Below are 22784 nucleotides of genomic sequence, written 5' to 3'. Positions count from 1 at the left end.
TATGGTATGAGAGAGGGTTTTTTCCTTCTGATGAGGCCTTCATAAGTATTAAACTGTAAGTATATATAAAAAAAGATTGACATGAACAGCAGTGTTTTGCTTAAAAATTTATGGCACAAAATGTCCTAAAGGAGGTAGGCAACCACTAATACATTCATGTCTGACCTGCAATCTGTTCATGTATGAATACATTCTCTCAGATTAAAGATGATTCAGGGTACTTCACAGGGAGAGTTTTACTCCTCCTAAACATAGAATTGGAAAGAAGACTACAATGTTGTTTAAAAAAAATGTTTTACTGGGAAAACAAAAGCACCTCTAAGAATCAATGTATAACAAACAGAAATGGGACGTTCGTAAGAAGTAATACAAATTAGAAGCTGGGAATTAAAAAAATGTGATCAGAGAAAAAAAGACAAGAAGAAACTAAACATTAGCAGAGTCAGGGTACGTCTAGACTATGAGGATCTACTGGGAAAAGATACACAAAATGTACTCCACGTTTTGTGTATCTTTTTCCGATACTTTTGTCGGAAGAGGCTTTTCTGAAATTTGGCCCATCTAGACTGGGCCAAATTTCAGAAAAAAACCCTCTTTCAAAAGTCCCCTTCTTCCTCGTGGAATGAGGAATACAGGGGCTTCTGAAAGAGCGCGTTTGCGCTTCTGCAAAAAAAAAAAAAAGAAAAAAAGAACTGCAAACGCGTTCCCTGGACGCAGTGGAGTTTTTTCAGGATACCTCTAGAATCCAAAAGGAATTCTAATAACGATATTGGTCCATTATTAGATAGAAATGATAGAGTATCAATAATAATGCAGAAAATGCAGAAGTGTTCATTAAATATTTCTGTTTCATATTTGGGAAAAAATGATACATTCATATCATACCATGATGAAATACATTCCATTCCAACAGTAACACAGAAGGATGTTAAATGTCACTTACTACAGCAAAACATTTTTAAATCAGCAGGCCCAGGGACTGTGTGTCCAAGAGTTTTAAAAGAGCTGGCTAAGAGCAAGTCTACACTGCGAGATAAGGGTGAGTATACTGTGGAATCCACCTGATTTTGAGAAGGTGAAAGTCCATGTCCTCCGTACAGGCAAAAATCGAATGTAGTCCAAAGTAGCGCAACCCCATTACAGGGCCTGCCATCGACTCAGTGAGCCAGCATGAGTAGCTTGGCAGTCCAGTGTGTGCTGGGTCCAACACTCTGCTGGTTAGTGGGGCTCATGTCATCACAATGGTTTCTTCTGCTCGATAACCTAGGAAACTAGTAAGTAACTCTGCTTTGCACTTTTCAGATGAAACTGTTTAATATGGTTGCACATGGTGCTTTTGTTGTCATGATACTGTTGATTATTATTCAATTGGGCCTGAAATAAGATGACCTATTTACTTCTCTTGGATTTTTACAACAATTCCCCATGAGTAAAGCATGTTATCCAATAAAGCCCCCAATCTCCATAGCATATTATTTTAAGTCCTTTTTAATCAATTTAGCATACAAGTGACTAATAAATTAATGTGCTGTGTCAGGTCCTCCACAGCCTTTAAATTTATCAATGATTCACCAAAACCCAGTGAAACTATGTAATCAAAATAATTTTGTAATTCTTATGTCACTTATAATTGAAGAGGAACTGTAAATTATTAAACAGGTTGAAAAACACAACATAAAACTTCAAATTAAATATCTGTGAAAGCAAACTTGAACTGTTGTAGCAGGTGTATAATATATATATATAAAAAGTGAAATCTTGCTTCAAGAATAGAATATAAAAAAATCCCAGATTTCCATCAAAAAAAGAAAACCTTAAATACATCTGATTTCAGAAATTTGAGGCATAAATATGCTTTTAAGAAAATATTTATCAATTTAGGAGCATGCTCTTGAGAATTAGGAGTCTTTATAGGTGGGTGATGCAGACCAGCGTGACACACAGCATCTCCCTGGAAACACATGAATACAGATTGCCCTGCATCACTTATCTGAAGGATTAGCTGTTTTTATGTTTAGCGTGGAGAAGAAAACCATAATGAGTGAGAGTATGGCTATTCATGTGGAGCATCTGTCAGGATTGGGACTTTACATTTTTCAGGATCCCCAAACCTTTGGCCACTATTGATAAGATTCCTGACAGAAATAGGTTTAGGGAAGGGCTGCTGTTTTCAAATAATAAAAATACATCTGAGGTATTTCCTCTGCATATGAGATTTTTCCATCTACTATGTGTTCAGTGCATTCAATACATTCAACTCACTTTTATTTTCAATCACTGTGTTTTTAACCTACTTAGGCTGAAGTGTTATGATAAATTACATACACATTTGTGCCCACCACTTATAATCACAGTACAAAGAGCAGTAAAGGAGTAAAGGAAGCAGTTTTGCATGTCAGGCTTTGAAACACACTAGAGTAATATGAAGGGATCAAACACTAAAACCCTAAGCTCAAAATACAAATGATACAGTGACGGCATAATTCAGTTAAATTTCTCCCCCAATAAGTAATACTCTGAATTTCCTTGTAACAGTGAGCTGAGTTCCCAGAAGTCAGTTGTGGGTAGCCCTCACTAAGAACATGTGTACACTAGGAAATTATTTCAAAATAACTTATTTTAACAGGGAAGCCTTAAAGGGTATATCTTACCCTGGGGAGTTATTAGTTATTTTGAAATAACAAGGCGAGCATCCACACTACCAAGCCTGTTATTTCAAAATAATGCACTTCGGGAGTTATTATTTCAAAATAACTTATTTTGAAATAGCCTGGTAATTTTGACATAGCCAAAATTAGGCTAAGGGAGGCTCCCTTAATGTGGACGTACTACCTTGACTTAGAACCCCAGGAAGCACTGGGGAGTAATCACTTTGAATGACTCCGGGGAGTAGATATTTCGAAATTGCAGCAGTAGAGCATCTATACAACAGCTATTTTGAAATAATTCTCTAGTTTAGACCAGGACTAAATGTCAATCTAACAGAGAGGCAGGAATACGCAGAGCTCTTACCAGCATGAGCTCGGGGGGGGGGGCTGCTTTATTCATGATGACTAGCAAAACTGTGAGGGAACATCCACACAGCAGGGCAAAAGTCAAATTAAGCTATGCAAGTTCAGCTACGTCAATTGCGTAGCTGAAGTCAAAATAGCTTAATCTGGCTGTTAGTGCTGGCTACCCAGCAGGAAGTTGAAGGAAGTTGAACACTCTTCCTTCAACTTCCCTTACTCCTCATGAAATGAGGGTTACAGGAGTCAGAGTATGAAGTCCTTCAGCTCACCCTTATTTTGAAACTAGCCAGTTAGCCTGTCATAAGATGGGATATTCAGGTCTCTCCTCCACGTCAGTCTTCTCTCCTGAGCCTCCGGTCTCTCGCTCCGTGTCTCTCTCTCTCCTCCTCCTACTGCCTCCCCCCCACTCAGCTCTCCTCCCCCTTCTGCCTCTCACTTGGGGGACCACAGAGTCCAAATGGCCTTTTGGGCTCAACACTCCCCGTGCTGCATGGGGAGCGTGGAACCCAAACGGCCGCTTCCGCCACTTGCTCCCATGCAGCGGCCCGGCTGAGCGGTGCAGAAGTCAGCCAAGCACCACGGCGGGAGGCAAAGGGGGGCAGGGCAGTGACATTCATGGTCGGGGGTGGGGCCTGGAGCCGCTGTCATGCTGCACATCACCGCCCCGCCCCCCTTCCCCTGCCGCCGTGGCGCTCGGCTGACTTCTGCGCCGCTCAGCCAGGCTGCCACGGGGGAGCAAGCGGCTGATTGGCCGCCCAGAGGGAACAGCCAGCATTTCGGCGTTACAGACTCTCAGACACTGGGCTACTATATATATGCTAATGGCCTGCAGTGTAGACGCGCGCTTTGTTATTGTGGAATAATGTCTGTTATTCCGAAATAACACCGTTGTGTAGACATACCCTGAGTGAGTTATGCAGGTTACCCCGAAATGAGTGGCAGTAACCCTTCATGACAAACCACACCTTCTATATCCCATTTTTCTTAAAGAAAAATGATTTTGCAAATGTTTTAGGGAGGTGTAAAAAGAAAGATTGTAACATTTATTTGTATCCATACTCCTGTAAAGCCAGGCTCCCACAGAGGCAACGTGGCCTCAGGGTTAGAGCATTGGTCTAGGACGCTTGAGGCACAGATTCCATTTCTGGCCCTATCATTGAGCTGTTGGTTGGCCCTCAGCAAATTACTTCACTACTCCATGCTTCAGTTTCCCCAGCTATAAATATGTGGATGATAATGCTAACCCTACTTTGCAAAGGTCTTTGAATTCAATGGATGAAAAGCCCTGTATCAGTGGTAGATAGAGCTGGCATCCTGAGTTCAACTGTGCAGGTCTCAGAGAAAGAAAAATGTGTTCAATTTTATAAGACATATACAGGCAGTCCCCGACTTACGCGGATCCGACTTATGTCGGATCCGCACTTATGAACGGGGCTTTTCTCGCCCCGGAGCTCAGGGGCGGCGGGTCGCCACCCGTGTCCTCCGGGGTGAGAAAAGCTTCTCCCAGTCTCCCTGGTCTGCTGGTGGGGGTCCAGCAAACCCGCTGGACCCCCCCCCCAGCAGACCAGGGACACCCGAGCAAAGCCGCCCAGACAGCGGGAGTCCCGCTGCCTGGGCGGCTTTGCTCGTTTGCCCCGGAGCAAAGCTGCCCAGGCAGCGGGACTCCCGCCGCCTGGGCGGCTTTGCTCCTGTCCCCCTGGTCTGCTGGGGGGGTCCAGCGGCTTTGCTGGACCCCCCCCAGCAGACCAGGGGGACAGGAGCAAAGCCGCGGAGCACGACCGCAGCGGGACAGCCCGGGCGCCCTTGGGCTGTCTCGCTGCGGGCGTGCTCCGCGGCTTTGCTCTCCGTCTCCCTGGTCTGCAGTGAGACGGGGAGCAAAGCCACTGAGCACGCCCGCAGCGGGACAGCCCAGGCATGCTTGGGCTGTCCCACTGCAGGCATGCTCCAAGGGTTTGCTCCTGTTCCCCTGGTCTGCTGGGGGGGGGGGGGGTGCAGCTAGTGCCCTCCCCCCCCAGCAGATCAGGCTTTTCTTGCCTACCCCTGGGGTAGAGCAGCTGGGGGCTGCCGGGTTGGTCCCGCAGCGCCACTCCGGACCAACCCGGCAGCACTCCAGCTGCTCTGCCCCAGGCGTCCTGATTCAGCCGCTGCTGGTCAGTTTCAGCAGCGGCTGAATCAGGACGCCTGGGGCAGAGCAGCCGGGGTGCTGCTGGGTTGCTCCAGTAGCGCCGAGGAGCTGCGCTACTGGAGCAACCCAGCAGTACCCCAGCTGCTCTGCCTCAGGCGTCCCCGATTCAGCCGCTGCTGAAACTGACTAGCGGCTGACTACAGGAAGCCCGAGGCAGAGTTGCTCTGCCCCAGGCTTCCTGGAATCAGCCGCTGATCAGTTTCAGCAGCAGCTGACTTGGGGACGCCTGCGTTTCTTAAGTTGAATCTGTATGTAAGTCAGAACTGGCATCCAGATTCAGCCGTGGTTGAAACTGATCAGTTTCAGCAGCGGCTGACGCCAGTTCCGACTTACATACAGATTCAACTTAAGAACAAACCTACAGTCCCTATCTTGTACGTAACCCGGGGACTGCCTGTAGTGACTGATTACATTGTTAATAGATTCTTTTTCAGTTATATGAATTCATGGTATTACAGGTTTTAATAAGCATAAATACTATCTAAAGTGCAATAACAATGTAATTAGTCTATTATCAAATATAAATGTCACATTAAAATCAAACAACTCTAAAAGCAACTTTAAATACATTTTGTACACATAAAAAACTCTATTGGTATAACATCCAATATCAGGAAACCTTCTTGGCCTAGAAACAAGTGCAGTGTGCCCTGTTGGAAAGTTGGGGCTCTTCCATTCCTAAAAGCCTGCTAGATATCAGATCATAAAGCTTTCAACCAATATTACCTGTGCTGAGCTTTGGAGTGCCTGTAACATCAATGGGCCTTAAGCATGTCCTTAAAGCGCAACCTTGGTATTTATGCTTGTGAGGTTCTCTCAACCAGGATCCATGTTAATCTCTCTAAAAGGTATCTATACGGCAAGTTTCATGGCTCATCAAAAAGAAATGCAAATAAGTAAACAAAGGAAGAGCTAGTGCACAATGGAATCCTGTGATAGTGCACATTACATTCTTATATGCTCCCATCAGCTGGGCCCCTGCATTTGAGTAGCTTCCATCCATTATGCTTGTGTTCACAAATAAATGCTTCAAGGCATTGGACTAAACACTATCATCATTACAGAACTACTCCTTTCTCTTTAACATATGTAGCCAAAGTACGCAGATGTTGAACTGATTATATTAGCCAGAAAAAACTGTGTTATGATGATAGTTATCCACTCGCAGCATATTATTTTCTGTATTTTTGCTCTTTTTCGAGAAGAAATTAGCTACAGATACTCATTTATATTCGTGTCTGGCAATCAGTGTTAAAGGACACTAATAAGCTTTGTTGTTTTCTTTCTCCTTTTTAGATCAGATTAAAACCAGTGAACACAAGCCTACTAGCTAAATTATGGGCCTGATTCAGCCCTCTTTGGATTCAATGCAAAGGCTCCTACTGACAACAGTAAGAGCAGCCCCATGCTTTAAGATTGCAATCCTGCAAAACTCTTACGAAGCTGAATTTTACAAGCATATGTAAGCCTAAACCAGCTGTGGTTAAAAACACGGACAAAATGAGTTATAATGAATTATAAATTATGAATTATAAAGCAAAACAAAGGATACACATGCCAAACAAGCATTACCGTGTATAAATTACTAGGCAACAATGATCAGAGAGGCCGTTATTTGCAGGCACAACAGTGGTACTGAAGCAAAGGTGTTTATTAAAAATTGCTTTTTAAATATCATAAACCATTTTTCCACATTAAAAAAAAAAATAAAGAACTCTACCTCCATTTATCAGGCCATTTAAAATACTTTATCATTTGCAACAGCTATATAATTTAGTGATTGCTCATTTAGGCCCCAATCTTGCAAACACACATCACAGGTAGTCCCAATGGGGACCGATTTTTTTTTATTATTATTATTTTTAAAATCAGTGCAGTTTCATGGTTTATTAGAACTTTATTAATATCATGAACGGAAACACTGAAAACCGTGGGCATAGTATGGCAGAGGCTCTCGGGCTACTACCTGCTTGCCACCGGAGGATGACAGCCCTGAGGGTATGTCTACACTACCACCCTAGTTCGAACTAGGGTGGTAATATAGTCAACTGGAGTTGCAAATGAAGCCCGGGATTTGAATTTCCCGGGCTTCATTTGCATCTTGCCGGGCGCCGCCATTTTTAAATGTCCGCTAGTTCGGACTCCATGCCCCGCGGCTACATGCGGCACGAACTAGGTAGTTCGGACTAGGCTTCCTATTCCGAACTACCTGTACTCCTCGTGCCGCGGGTAGCCCCAGGGCACGGAGTCCGAACTAGCGGACATTTAAAAATGGCGGCGCCCGGCAAGATGCAAATGAAGCCCGGGAAATTCAAATCCCGGGCTTCATTTGCAACTCCGGTTGACTACATTACCACCCTAGTTCGAACTAGGGTGGTAGTGTAGACATACCCTGACCTCCTAAATCCATCCCAAAAGCACCCTTGGGACTGCAAGCCCAAGGTCAAGAAACACTGATCTAGATGAGCTGAGTACGCTCTGGATGGCGTCCAAGTACCCCCTGGAGTACATGTACCCCTGGCTGAGACCCATTGTGCTAAATAACTAGTACAGAACAACAATCAATCAAATGAGCTTCACAAGCATACCATATTGACTGCTTTAAGACAATACTATGCTGACAATATTTTAACCAGAGGCCCCCACAGAAGAAAAAGTTCCTCAACTTGGGATAAAATCTATACCATATGGATGCACATATAGCAGTGTGGAGGAGAACGGGCCTCGCAGATCTATTCGCTTATTTTCCCAGTTAAACAATAATGCTCTTTCATAACCAAAGAAGGGAAACAAAACTTGACAAATAAGTGCATTTTAAATTCACATCCTGGAAATGTCTATACTTTGTTCTTGGAAAATGTAAGGAGAGAACATTGAAACAATAGCAGTGTCCAAACTGTAATTTGAAAAAAAGAGAGAGCGAGAGAGAGAGAGAGTAAAATAGAGAAAATATCAATATACACTCTTGTATGGGACTGGACATTTTTTAAAAGCACTTGACACTTTATGCAGTCTGGTGCATTCCAAAGGCAAAGAGCCCTCTACCCAGGGGTGGGGAACCTACAGCCCACAGGCCAGATCTGGCCCCCGGCTTGCCTGGATAAGGGCACCCGAGGCTCAGGGCTCCCCCCACCCAGCATCAGGGAGCCAGTGCTGGTGCTCCAGCCCTGTGGCCCTTTTCCGCTTAGACCCCACAACCTTCTCCACTCCTGCATCCTACCTCCTGCCCAGCCCTCCCACCCCCAGCCTGCTCCTGCATCCTACCACAATTCCAGACCCACCAACCCACTCCTGCACCCTCCTACCCAGACACCACACCCCCAAGCCTGTGTCCTGGCAGCCTCCTCCCATATACTGAACTCCTCATATTTGGCCCCACCCCAAAGCATGGGGGGGGGCTACAAAATCTACTAACCAGGGTCCCCCAGGCTCTGGTGTGCAAGGAAAATGTGGAGAATGTCTTTCTGCTTCTTAATCAGTGTTTTTTAGTTGGAATTTTTAGCTACTCACTTTTGTGTGGATCCCAGCTGATCTTTCTGTGGTCAGTGGTCCTTGATTCAAAAAAGGTTCCCCATCCCTACACTACACAAATATTTTCATAAGCTCCAGAGAGAAGTAATTTGCAGTAGGGATGACTATGGGGGAGGAAGGGTGAATTCCATCAGTGTTATGGAACTCAGTTCACCATTCCCTTCAATTTGGTGGTGGAATTATAAAAAAAGAAGTGTGCATGAGCCCTATCCAACATGCTGCTTCTGTAAGGATTAATCAGATGCCATTTTTCTTGAAATTGATATGTGCATTTACACTAGTTCAGTTTGCATGTACAATTTCAGTCCCCTTTCATTTTTCACGCCAAATGATGTCAGATTTTAATTAAAATGTTTTAACTGAAAATTAAAATGCCAATAGTGGTGCACAGATGCTGCTGAACAGATTTATCATGTCACTAGCGTAAATAAAAAACAAAAAAGAAAATGGGAAAAAGCCAAAAGAGCAAAAGTGTCATTTGAATATGCTACTCAGTCATTATCAGTGACCCACCAAAACAATAATGGAATGGAATGGGGTTTGGATCAAGCAGCAGGCACACATCCGTTTTGCACATCACCCCTTACTGCTTAAAATGAGCTTGCAGAATCAAACCTATAATTGGCTGGATCATATAACTCAGCCAGGACAAGGAAATGTAAAATGGGAGAGATTCTAATTGTTGCATGTTGCTATAGCTCTGCTAAATGTTTCTGGAAGAGCCACATGTCTGTCCTCCCTGATCAGATAAAAGGTGGCCTCTTCGCAAAACTGAAACCTTGAATTCTGTATGTACTACTCAGCTGGGTTACTACCTAATGAAAAGATGCTCTTGGCACCAATGCTGTCTTCATTAAGCCTCAAAGGGATCCTCTGATGGATGACACATTGTTTTAGTTGGGCCAGACCCTTGGATGGCTGAAATCAAGCATCTGGTGAATTACATTGTGCTAACCTTTAATGGACAAATATATTTTCCTGTCACTAAACCCTTCTCCTTCTGCACATTTGTTTCCAGCTCCATAAAGAATGAAACCAGGGGTAGTTCGAACTAGGGTGGCTAATGTAGGCATTCGAACTTGCAAATGAAGCCCGGGATTTAAATATCCCGGGCTTCATTTGCATGTTCCCGGGCGGGCGCCATTTTTAAATCCCCTTAGTTCGAACTGACTGCCGCGGCTACATGCGGCAGTCAGAAGTTAATCTGAACTAAGTCCTTAGTTCGGATTAACTGTTACACTTCGTTCCACGAGGAGTAACAGTTAATTCAAACTAAGGACTTAGTTCAAATTAACGTTTCACTGCGTGTAGCTGCGTGGCGGTGAGTTCAGGCTAGTGAAATTTCAAAATGGCGACCGGACGGAAACATGCAAATAAAGCCCAGGATATTTAAATCCCGGGCTTCATTTGCAACTCCGGTCGCCTCATTTGCCTACCTGGCTCGAATTAACGAGCTAGTGTAGACATACCCCAGGATACTTAAGGGAAGTTCACTATGCTTTACTATCAATAAAACAAAACAAAAAACCTGCTCACAAGAGAGCTCCAGCTACTAAAAATTTTTCCTGCTTGTATCTGAGTTCACAGGAAACATGTCACACTACGCACAGAGCCGTTGGGTTCCACCAGCACTTCATGTAAGATTTCCAGTTACTAGCGGAATGTTCTTCTGTGGTCCCAGTAACCAGCTCACAAATGACAAGGAGCAAGGTATGACCATGTTAGTGCTATGTCAATGCTCGCGCATTCTGAGCAATGCTAAGAGCTGGAGGGGCGTGCACTGCACTCTGGCAGCACTGAGGGCTGCTTGGGGGCTGGTGTAGTGCACTTCATGCAGCACACAGAGCTGGGATGCCCCAGCCCCACCCATTCTGCCTGAGGCCCTGCATCTTCCAGTAGCAGGAGCCACCCCTCACACACCTTGCCCAAGGCTGCCCCACTGTTGATAGCTCCATTTAACTTCTCCAAACACTAACTACATAAATCAATCTGCAGACCTCTGCTTCATTCACAGCAACGGCAGCCAGTCTGTCCATTCCGGAGAGTTGGCAACCCTAGCTTCAGCATCAGAAGAGAGAAAGGATAAAATACATAGGAGGGTATCTTAATTTTCAGGAGGCATCCTTCTGCCTGGTCTAGCCCAGTGGTTCCCAAACTTCTTGGCATCACACCCCCCTTTTTGATTTTTTAAAAACCCTCACGCTCCCCCCCTCCCCAAAATAGCAGCAAAACTTGTTGAGCAAAAAAAAAAAAAAAAGGAACTGAACAGGGCAGCAAAACTTGATGCAGGGGGAGGCTGGGTCACCTCACACACACACCCCTGGAATTTCTTCAAGCCCCCCGTTTGGGAACCCATGGTCTAGCCTATTCAAGCTGTAAATTGTTCTCAACAGACTCCAAACTCACTTTCTGCAATTTTGAAGCAAATATCCCTAATACTTGATAACTTTCAGGGGTCATTCCCTAAGCTCAGTTCCGGCCTCATTATCCTCTAACTTACATTATTTTAATCCGTAAGTGGACAGACTCCCCATTCTATGTTAAAAGGCTAGAGGTCATCAGCATTGGCACAAGAAGTTCCAAGGGGATTTTGAGATAGAGAACAAATAGCATGATCACAAACTTCTCATTTAAAATAAAAGTTTGTCATCTGCATTTTTTCTTACCATTAGCATGAGACCTCCTCCTGCATACTACTCAGCACTATGCTTTGCAATTGACATAATTTTATCAGCCAGTCAGCAGACTACTGCTGCCCCTATGCTATAAAACCCTAAACAAATGAGAAAATGTTGGTGACTGTAGCCAAAGGAGAATAGATGATCTTGTGACCTGAGTTACATTCCAGGCTCTACAAAGGATATGTAGAGCCTATTTGACAGAATCACAGAGCTCATCACTGCAGGCAGATGCCTACTGAGGACCCTAGAAATCAACCACAAGACAGAGTGGCTGACAAGGAACCAACTTCGGACTCAGGAGATCAGACTATAAATCCAGCCCTGTCACAGACTTCTTTAGAGATGCTGAACAAAGTCCCATGATCTCTCATTGCCTCCATTCCTCACCTGCAAAACAGGAGTGACATTCCTCCACATCTCAAGGGTGCTGTAAGGATAAATTCACTGATACTATGAAGCGATGGGGGTCCCAAGGACAGAGAGACAGGGCGAGGTTTTCAGATATGCAGAGCACTTTAAACTAATGAAAGCCCATGGGAGCTGTTGGTGTTCAGCATTTCTGAAAACTCAGTCCCTCACAACACATCCACACATGCACCTCTTACAGAGAAGTAACCATGAGCCAGATGTGTCATGGGGAGCTTTGCGCCAGCCCTCCGCACCATGGTAGATTTCATGGTACATGGTTATCTGACTTCTGATTTCCACGGGGATCCTTTCTAGACTGCTCCATTTAACTGGGTGAATGGCACAGTAAATATTGGTGGTTGCACATTCAAAATAATATGCTGACTAACAGACTTGGCACACAACAGACTGAAGTTACCATTTCTGCCTGACCCATTAGAATTCAACCAGCTATGATAGATGTTAAGAGCATGCGCAGTTTCAGCTAAGTGTTACTCCTCATGCATTTCAGAAACTTTGCTGGAAACAGATCACAAACATTTGTGTGTAGGGTGGTCTATGATCTGGCTTCTTAACATTCATCTATTCGCCTTCAAATAATATTACTTTAACTCTGCCTTCCACTCGGGCCTTCATTTTAAATAATTCAGTCACCACTGTAGGTGACCATTTATTCCATTCCTGTTGCAACCAAAAACCCTTTTCTCCAGTTAAGTGTTAAACTCTGGGGGAGTTATTTCCTCTTCTGTGCTTTCTTCATTTCAAGGCACAGAGTAAGGTTTAACAAAGAAAAGACGGAAGACAACTGATCTTGCTTAAGAAAAGCTTTTAGGAAAGGTCAGTTATTCAAAGAGGGCCGGGGCCTGATTCTGATCTAACACAAATTCTCTACTAGTTTAATTTCACTCATTTCACCTGTTACTCTAGATTTACCCCAGTCTGGGGGAGAGAGATGAAACTGACCCAGTCTGAAGAGTGGTTGTGCATTGTTCTTAACAGTAGTAACGTATTACTAAACATGAAAATGTGACAACAGTGTTTTCAGATAAACTTGGCAAATCAGGAAAAGCCATTACAGTTTTATTAGAGGAAACATTTTCCAACTACATTAATTAAATTATGACTAGTGATTTGGGCCGACAGACACAAACCTCTAATCTCATAATCTCTAATGGCCTCCTGAAATAGGAGGGAGGAAGTCTTAGGGACAAGAAAAGAAAAGAAAAGAAAAGAAAAAACCAAAAAACCCCAAAACACATAGAGTACTGAAGCTTTTTTAATTGGCCTAATTGAACAAGGTAAAACCAATCATGGAAACAAAAAGATTGCTTCAAACAAAGGCTCAATGCGCACATTAAATTGCTTAAACCACCATTTGTTTTAATCGTCCCTTAATCACTGAACTTCTGAAATGCCAGTAAACTTTCAGTCAATTATTTTTAAATCAAGGAACATCTTATGTAAAACCATTATCCAACATTCTTCATAGCCACTAGGAAACTTACTGAAAGCTGAAACTATTCAGCTTATAATCTTCATGAATCAAGCAGTTAGCATTTTGGACCTTCCAATTTATAAGCAGCTTATGAAGAGCCCACAAACCGAGTTATTAACAGTATAGCAATGGCAGCCTAGACAGTGTGACAAGTAGCTGTAGCTGGATAGTCCGTTTTATGATGCTGTATTCAGCTCCAAGGTCTAGAGTGATAATCATATGTCTGTGTCTTCTTCCCCACCTCTTTCTCTGAAGAGGGTACTGGCCTCTCTCCAGAGCACTAGCATATGGAAGAGACAGACCTAGGGATGGGCAGAAGGAAAAAAAATTATTTGAGGAAGTACTAGGGTCTGATTTCCCCTCAACATCTGTGCTCCTAATTGGCTGAGAGAGTCTGTCTTCAGCTGAATGGGTCTACTCCATTGCCAGCTGACAACTCTAGTTTCCAAATGCCAGAGGAATGGCCACTGGACCCTTGCTCAGGATACAATAGGGGAGGGAAAAGCCACTTCCACTCAACTTTTCACTATCTGCCACAGAAACGCTATATTGAACTTAAGATTGATGCAACTCTACATATCAATGCTTACAGGTAGGTCAGCTGCTGTGGGGCACCGTCGACATTAGGGACTTCTGACCATTCATGAGAAGTAGGAGGGCAGATTGTTTTGGGCACATGATCAAAACAATGACAGCAGCAGTGTCCCTCCTCGCAGGTGAAAAGTAGGGTGACCAGATTTCCCTAAGCTGAAAACAGCATTGGCCTGAGACTCTTGGTGTCACCCCTCACCCCTCAAACATTCCTTTGTACCCCCAACTGAACCAAGTAGCGGAGATGGGGACAAAGGGGTAAAGAAATGGGAATGAACTCAGATCTGGGCAGCAAAGCAGGGTTTGGGAGTGCATGAGAGTATTTCTGGGCTCAGAGCTAAGAGATGAAGCTACTGGACTATGATCCAGCTAGTGATGCAATGCCACTTTGGGTGCTGGGATAACAGAGTTGGACAGGATAGAGGCTCCAGGTAGCAGGAGGGACCAAGACGACTTTAGATGTCAACTCTGGGGAGGCAGGGGGAGGCCGGGAGGTGGCAGAAACGGGTGACTGATTGGGCTGCAGAATAAGCATGTGACATCTCCCTGATTGGCGAGGCAAAGTATTGCAGAGACATGTAAGCCAGGCTCCCATGCAGCCAGTTGACTGGGGGTGTCATGAGACTTAGACTTCTGCTACAAAAACAGGAATATATTTATTATCAAAGAACTGATTCAAATGACTGCATGTAAGACTATCAGAAACATGGTTATATGCAAGACAAAATCATAGCATGCTTGCTAAAGACAAATCTTAACTCACAAGACAGCCCTGGTTTCTACATGTTAGCTTTAGCCCATGTCCTTTCCACAGCATTTTCAACCATTTTGGCTCAGTTTTCTGTTGTTCTTACAGACTGAAGAAATAACTGGGGGTTCATCTGTTTATGTTTTTAACTATAGCTTCCACTATCAATTGATTAGCATTTTGCTCAGACTGCAAAGGGGCATCCATTGTGAACCATGCATTCTGTAATTTGCCCCTGAACTGCCAGAGTGAAATCAACATCTCTCTCTCCCTGTCTGCCAGGAGTCTGTGGATTATCTTACAGTGACTTGCCTCAACTCAAAGACCCAGCGAACATAATTTTTACTATACAGCCAGTCCCCGAGTTGCAAATGGTCGACTTACGACCGTTCGCAGTTACTGTCGTAAATGGCAGACCCCGAGTTACAAACACAATCCGTGCTTACGAACAGCGCGGTCACATGTAACTCAATGGGGTCCGACTTACGAACGAACTAAGTTACAACCAATTGCTTGGTCCATAACCGGTTCGTAAGTCGGAGAGAGGCTGTACATTTAAAACATCACATATTTCCCATGCCACAATAATAATAATAACCAGTGTGACGGACTTTCATTAGAGAATTCCCATGACATTCTTTGGTGGACTAGTATATCGATACCAGTTACAGGAGATCTGTGTATCCTTCTGTATCCCTATGCCCTCTGTCAGTTGGCATCAAGAGGTCACAATCCCATTGCACTGGGCATTGTCTGCTTTCAGTTTGTACATTTTCTGTCCTGATGGGCTTTCTGTTGACTGTATTAATAAAGATCATACTTAATAAAAGGAAATCTTTAAGGTCACTCACTATATACATTTCTTTATCAGTTATGTTACCATCAGATAGTAACTATCTGTTAAATATAATTTCAGTGCATTACTGGGACATTTTATATATAACCATTTAATTTAAAATTAAGTATTTATGACAACAGCAGTTTTCTTGTACCCTACCACCAGAAGGATAGTTTATTTGTTTTAGACATTTACAGTCTTGGCCAGGGATCATTTTTGAAATTGAACTACAAAAATAGTTTGGAAAAAGGAGAGTAAATGTGATTGCAAAACTGAGTGTATCAAGACATGTATTACTCTGGCTAATCTTATCAAACTCCATTCAGCTGTAATTTTCCTTGGAAGCAAAGCAAAGCAAAGCGCAAAAAAATTATTTATTTAAAGCTCTTTTAAATTTTCCACTCCCATGTATTCTAAACAATGGAGATATTCCTGAGGTGTGTGTCCCCTGCATTTTCCCATGAACCCACTTTCCTTACACAAACTAGCCTGATGATGATGAACTGTGAGAGTGCAATGTCCTGGCTCACTGGTAACTGCTTCTGTAGCTCAATAGGGATGTGCAGCTGAGAGAGTCTCACAGCAAGCAGCTAATGTGAGGGGGAGGAGTATGTTTGACATTACCATTCTCAGCAGTTTCCATGCACGCTGCACTGCGTTCGTGCTAAATTTAACATCTGTAGTAGATCATCCAGAGACATTTGAAATGGACAGAGACGTGCAACCTTTTATTTAATGCACAAGAGAAAAATATTAACTGAACATACATTTGGTCCTTAGTGTCTGATGACATTCCACATTGTCATTTTAACCCTTTCCAGCACCAGGTAAATGTTTCTGTTTAGATTTAGTGATCAAAACAAGCCTGGTGACACCAAAGCAGCTCTCCCAAGAGAGCAGAATGGCCTCTCCCAATAACTCAGACAGTCTTACGATGGTCTGAGACCCACTGGCATCATATATTCACATGCTGTTGTCCCAAGTAAACGGCTGTATTAATAATGTATTGTGAGTACTTTACCAAGAAATTCCCACTCTTCTTTGCCTGCATGTGTAAACAGATGAATGAGGAGCTGCAGAGTTTATTCCTTTCCCCCCTCATTTAGATAAAAATACCTTCTGAAGATCATAACGAAGGAAGGAGACAGTGGCAGTTATGAGAATACAAATCGAGGGTCCCACCATTCTGAATGCCTTTCCCAGACTGACAGCTGCACACTCTGAGCATATTGGCAACATAACACAGAGTCTGAGGCACGCAACTTTACAGAGGACGTGTGGACTTGAGAGGGAGGCGTGAGATCCGCAGCAGGCCAAAGAACAAACATGCAGTCCAGAAAACCTGGATGATGTAAAAGGAGAATATCACTGCACATGTCCCCCCTCCTCCATGATTAAGGTCAGCCCCTCATGTTGCTGCACAACTAAAGGAGGGCATAAAGAGCCCTGTCTGATGCATGTAAAGGCCAGGCAGAATTACAACCACAGAGCTCTGTGAAGTTCCCACCCCATCTACTGGGGGGCGTGCAGTAACTCAAAGGAAGCAAGAGAAAAGCGGGGCCATCTCTTTATAGCCAACTAGCAAAGCTGCTACCTAAGCTTACCATGGACTGCGACTAGTTGGCATCATCAAGCTACTGGGTGGGGTTGTGCCTATGAGGAGAATTGCAGAGTGGAAGGCAGCTGGTAGGTCTTACGCTTCACGCTGCTGGCAGCCTTTTGTAGATGAGGCACCTCAGAGATGAACTGGATACACATTTAGCCCCATGTCCTAGTCTGACTTTTCTGTTCCCGCCCACCCTCCACCTCCTTGAGGGAATGACGACTTTACAATCTTCCTATTTAAAGTGGCTTTACTGTAACTTCTGTTTACTGTCTTACAGTAGGTGCCTTCCTTTGATTGCATTCCGTTTGCATTTATTGTAAATTTTGAACACAGAATACTTCTGAACCCTGCTTCCTGCAGAGGAAATGCATCTTTTAGATGTAATCTAGCCTCTTAAGACCTGAACATTAAATACAGCATCAGAACTCGGATAACTAAAAGATCCATTACCACGGAAAGAAACAGCCCATAGAAAGAATCTATAATTGTAATTTAAAAACAGACATGCATTTCTTAATGTTTATTTGTTCCATTAAACATATGCTGTTGGGCATCCACCTTGAAACTGAGAAACACAATTTGTTAATGAACATTGTTTAGAAGAGTTTATAAAAAGCTGATTGCAAAGAACTGGTACAGGTATGATACAGTGGAATTTGGCTCACTTTCATTTTGGTTTTACAAAACTCCGCAACTCCAAGGGGGCTGTTTTACAATAAAGGCTACCCCTGGTTTTCTTCTCTTATAAATTTACCTTCCTCTTGTGGATTATATATATCCTGAAGGGCCAGATACCTTCTGTGCCATAGCAGTACTGGATATCTGAGGATTCCCCCTGGGCAGGGGGTATTGGGTGATGTATAGTCACTACATATGCTCTGACGGCATACCTCTTCTAGCACCTATTTCACAGAGCACAGGCAAGGAAACAAAGGTCTGGCCATGCTATCCTTTCACTAAGCTGCTCCGCTGCCGCTCAAATGACTCCTATCAACTGTGAATCACTAGTGCAAGAGAGAGGAGTCTCATCCCTGTCGTTGTCAAGCCTGGCCATAGGATCAGTCAAGCCAAGTTCCTCTCCTCCATGCTTGCACTGAGACCTGTCCCAGTGCTTCTAAATATTCATACAAACACAGAGGATCTTTGCATGAATTTCAATGGGAATGGAAACAGGCTTTCACTGAAGGATCATGTTTCCTTAAGGTTTGGAGTGTGCTGATGAAAAGCCACTCCAGTAATCCTCAATGTTTACTTACAAACCTCAAGTCCTTTGCCTAGAATCTCAAAACTACATATTATATTCTTAAACGAGTTGAGTGGCTCCTTTTCAAAAAAGAAAAGCTGTTGGAATAAAGTAACACAACTTTCTTAGTATTGTACAGTAGAAGCAATTAGAAATAGACTGGGAATACACTGTGGCTCAGTTTGATAAAGTTTAATTGCCAATGTTTAATTGATTTACAACTAGCAAAATAAAGAGAGGTAGCAAAAAATTTAAAAATTAAAACATTTAAAATAATTAAAACATTTACAAATACTTATAAAATATGTATTTGAAATAAATTATTTGAGGTTTGGGGGAGAACTCCTTTTTTCACCTCCTAATCCTTCATGATTCTCAATTCTTATTTTCAAACAAGCAACCTGGATACAAGGCTGCTCACTGTTCAGAAAAGGGCAATAAAAGGATTAGGGGTTATGAATGGGTCCCCTATGAAGAGCGATTAAAAACACTTGGACTTTTCAGCTTAGAAAAGAGGAGACTAAGGGGGGATATGATAGAGGTCTATAAAATCATCACTGGTATGGAAAAAGCGAATAAGGAAAAGTTATTTACTTGTTCCCATAATATAAGAACTAGGGGTCATCAACTGCAATTAATAGGTAGCAGGTTTAAAACAAACAAAAGGAAGTATTTCTTCACTCAGCGCAAATCAACCTGTGGAACTCCTTGCCAGAGGATGTTGTGAAGACTATGACTTTAACAGGGTTCAAAAAAGATCTAGATAAGTTCATGGAGGTTAGGTCCATCAGTGGCTATTCACCAGGATGGGTAGGAATAGTGTCCCTAGCCTCTGTTTGTCTGGAAGTGCATGACAGAAGAGGGATCACGTGATGATTACCTGCTGTGATCACTCCCACTGTGGCATCTGGCATTAGGCACTGTCAGCAGACAGGATACTGGGCTAGATGGACCTTTGGTCTGACCCAGTTTAGCCATTCTTATGTTCTTATGTCAATGAAATCTCCAGTGAATTTTATTTCTCTTTAGTTGTCCATTATCACTTTTAATGACTTATATTAAGAACAAGAGACATATTTTCATGTTTAAAGAAAAAAGGCAAGGAATAAATATTTTAGCAACTACATGGCCACTTCTTCCTAACCTGATATATCACAAGACTTCTTGGAGATTCAGAAACCTAAAATCCACTCTTTGAACATTTTTCTAATAAATGGTTTCTTGCTGCTCAGAATAGTGGAGTAGCAACAGGAAAATCTTGAAGAATATCAGATCAAAACAGGAAGAGTTTTACCACAAGCTACCTTACTGCACAAGCTGTTCAAAAATAAAAAAGTGATCAGAAGAACTTCATTTACTTAAGAGAAACACTAATTGCCTACATCAGACATCTGAGTAAACTGAACTCCACAGCAATTTTGGTGAAAAGAGGTTTAATATGCACTGTGGCCAGAGAGCAAATCACAGTAACAAAATATTTTGATAAACTGATTTTCAGCAGATTCTTCTGCCCAAAATTACACTAAGTAAGTTATACTAAGGAGTCACAATTACTCCATAGGCAGTCCCATAATAGGACTAGTCATTTGGCCTAAGAATGCATCTCCCTTTACTGACAACTCCAAAACAATAATACAACATAAGCCTAAAATTCACCACACATCTTGAACCTTCCTAAGATTCCCTTCAAGTGGTGCCCTCTAATCTAGCTGTTTAGCCCCCTCTAGCTCAAAAAGGCCTTCCACTAATTTCTATCACAACTGTAGCTAAGGGACACATTTGTGAACACATCTCAGCTGTCATTGCCATGTATTTTAATGTAGAGTTTTAGCACTTGACCAACTCCATGGAAGAACACTGCCCAGTTCTATACAGTCCTACACAGTTCTGAAGACTGACTCCTTGTTCCAATGACCCTATTGTAGTTTAAAGCATAACAATATGATTATTGTTAAGATGACAAATTCTGTAGTTTCTAACTGAACATATCTGTCCAAGCTCCCTTGCATTATACCTCCACCTAGAGAGAGACAGGCATCTTGATACATGCTCTGCCTTTATACCAAGGCTCCTGCTACGACACAATGACCTGCATACACATTTAAAATATGCCCAGTGAGTTCTCTCTACATCCCTCTCTTTTCTCCCCCATTAAGGGTATGTCTACACTACAGAGTTTTTTAGGAAAAACAGCTGTTTTTCTGGAAAAAAAAAACTTCACGTAGGTCCACGCTGCAATTGCGTTTTTCCAAAAGAAAATCGAAAGAACAGGTAGGTTTTTCTGACACTGGTAATCCTCATTCTACAAGAAAGAAGCCTTTTTCCGAAAGGGCTCTTTTGGAAAAAGGCATGTGTGGATGGGGAAGAAGGAGTTCTTTCGAAAGAAGAGGAAAGGAGAAAAAGCACAGGTGCTCTGGTGACCACTCCTTCCATAGTAATCACAGCTGAAATACAAGATAGTGTCCATTCAGTGTGGACGCTATCTTTCGAAAAAGATCGCTTTTTCGATGCACTTTTGCAGTGTGGATGCTCTCGGAAGAAGCTTTTCCAGAAGATCTTTTCCGGAAAAGCTTCTTCCGAAAGAAGCCTGTAGTGTAGACATAGCCTAAGAGACCCTTTTCCATGTGAGAGGCAGCTAGGCAGTGGTCAGGACCCATGGTTATTGACCATACAAACAAGCAAGGGTGTCCAGATATTACACACGTCTGATCATCATAGAAAATTAGGGTTAGAAGAGACCTCTGGGGGCTATCTAGTGCAAACCCTGCTCAAAGCAGGACCAACCCCAAATAAATCATTTCAGCCAGGGCTTTGTCAATCTTAGCCTTAAAAACTTCTAAGGATGGAGATTCCACCACCTCCCTAGGTAACCCATTCTAGTGCTTTACCACCCATCCTCCCAGTGAAATAGTAGTTCCTAATATCCAACCTAGACTGCCCACACCGCAATTTGAAACCACTGCTTTTTGTTCTGTCATCTGCCACCGCTGAGAAGAGCCTTGCTCCATCCTCTTACTTAGGTAATGAAAAGATGCGATAAAATCCTTCCTTATTCTTCTATTCTGCAGACTAATTAAGCCCAGTTCCCTCCGCCTCTCCCCATAAGTCATGCATCCCAGCCCACTGCCCTCTTCTGGACTGCCTCCAACGTGTCTACATCCTTTCTGTAATGCACGACCCAAAACTGGACACAATCCTCCAGATGTGGCCTCCCCAGTGACGAATAAAGGGAATAATCACTTCCCTTGATCTGCTGGCAGTGCTCCTCCCAATACAACCCAATATGCCATTAGCCTTCTTGGCCACAAGGGCACACTGCTGACTCATCCACTTTAATCTGCAGGTCCTTTTCTGCAGAGCTGCTGTTTAGCCAGTCTGTCCCCAGCCTGTAGCATGGGCTTCTTCTGTCCAAAATGCAGGATTCTGTGCTTGGTCTTTGTTGAACTTCGCCAGATTTTTTTTGGCCCAATCTTCCAATTTCTCCAGGTCACTTTGAACCCTATCCCTCCCCTACAACATAATTATCTTTCCCTCCATCTTAATGTCATCCACAAACTTCCTGAGGGTGCAATCCTTCTCCTCATCCAGATCATTAAGGAAGATGTTGAACAAAACTGTCACCAGGACTGACCCCTGGAGCACTGCCAACTAGACATCGAGTAGTTGATTTCTACCCATTGAGCCAATCTAGCCAGCTTTCTATCCACCTTACAGTCCATTCATTCAAGCTATACTTCTTTAACTTGGTGGCAAGAATACTGTGAGAGACTGTATCTAAAGCTCTGCTAAAGTTAAAATATATTACATCCACCGCTTTTCCCATATCTACAGAACCAGTTGTCATCATCAGAGGTTGGTCAGGCATGACTTGCCCTTAGTGAATCCCAGTTGACTATTCCTGATCGCCTTCCTCTCTTCCAGATGTTTCAAAATGAATTCCTTGAGGATCTGCTCCATTAATTTTCCATGAGGATAAATGGTCTGTAGTTCCCCAGATTCTCCTTCTTCCATTTTTTAAAGGTGGGCACTACGTTTTCTTTTTTCCAGTCATCCATGATCTCTCTCTGATTGCCACAAGTTTTCAAAGATAATGGCCAATGGCTCTTGAATCACATCAGCCAACTCCCTCAGCTCCCTCAGATGCATTAGATCCGGCCCCGTGGACTTATGCATGTTACATTTTTCTAAATAGTCCTTAACCTGTTCTTTCACTTGTGCTGCCTAGAGCAGCAGTCTGGGAGCTGACCTTGTCTGTGAACTCTGAGGCAAAAAGAGCATTGAGTCCTTAGGTTTTTCCACATCCTCTTTTACTAGGCTACCTTCCCGATTCAGTAAGGGTCCCATACCTTCTCTGATCTTCTTCTCGTTGCTAACATACCAGTAGAACCACTTCTTCTTATCCTTCTCATCCCTTGCTAGCTGCAATTCCAACTGTGCTTTGGCCTTC

General features: G+C 43.2%; 1 protein-coding gene across 11 annotated transcripts in view; it reads right to left on the bottom strand.

The window, feature by feature from the left end:
• PLCL1 (phospholipase C like 1 (inactive)) overlaps positions 1-22784 on the bottom strand; it is a 322644-nt gene that overhangs the window by 75199 nt on the left and 224661 nt on the right. Inside the window, exons 1-2 of one of the 11 annotated variants that reach the window (XM_075934257.1) lie at positions 17093-17276; positions 16605-16830 (exon numbers count right to left, since the gene is read on the bottom strand). The exons of 9 other annotated variants lie outside the window; for them this stretch is intronic. In XM_075934257.1, coding sequence (XP_075790372.1) covers positions 16605-16830; positions 17093-17118 — 252 coding nt within the window. In that variant the 5' untranslated portion in view covers positions 17119-17276. Of the gene's footprint in view, positions 1-1061; positions 1641-16604; positions 16831-17092; positions 17277-22784 lie in introns of those variants that run through there. One more of the 11 variants, XM_025182044.2, reaches the window with a different exon arrangement.

Source organism: Pelodiscus sinensis, chromosome 7 (assembly GCF_049634645.1).
Source record: "Pelodiscus sinensis isolate JC-2024 chromosome 7, ASM4963464v1, whole genome shotgun sequence".
Lineage (NCBI taxonomy): Eukaryota > Metazoa > Chordata > Testudines > Trionychidae > Pelodiscus > Pelodiscus sinensis.
Note: the sequence above shows the minus strand (reverse complement) of the source record. Positions and strands in the feature narration are given on the sequence as shown.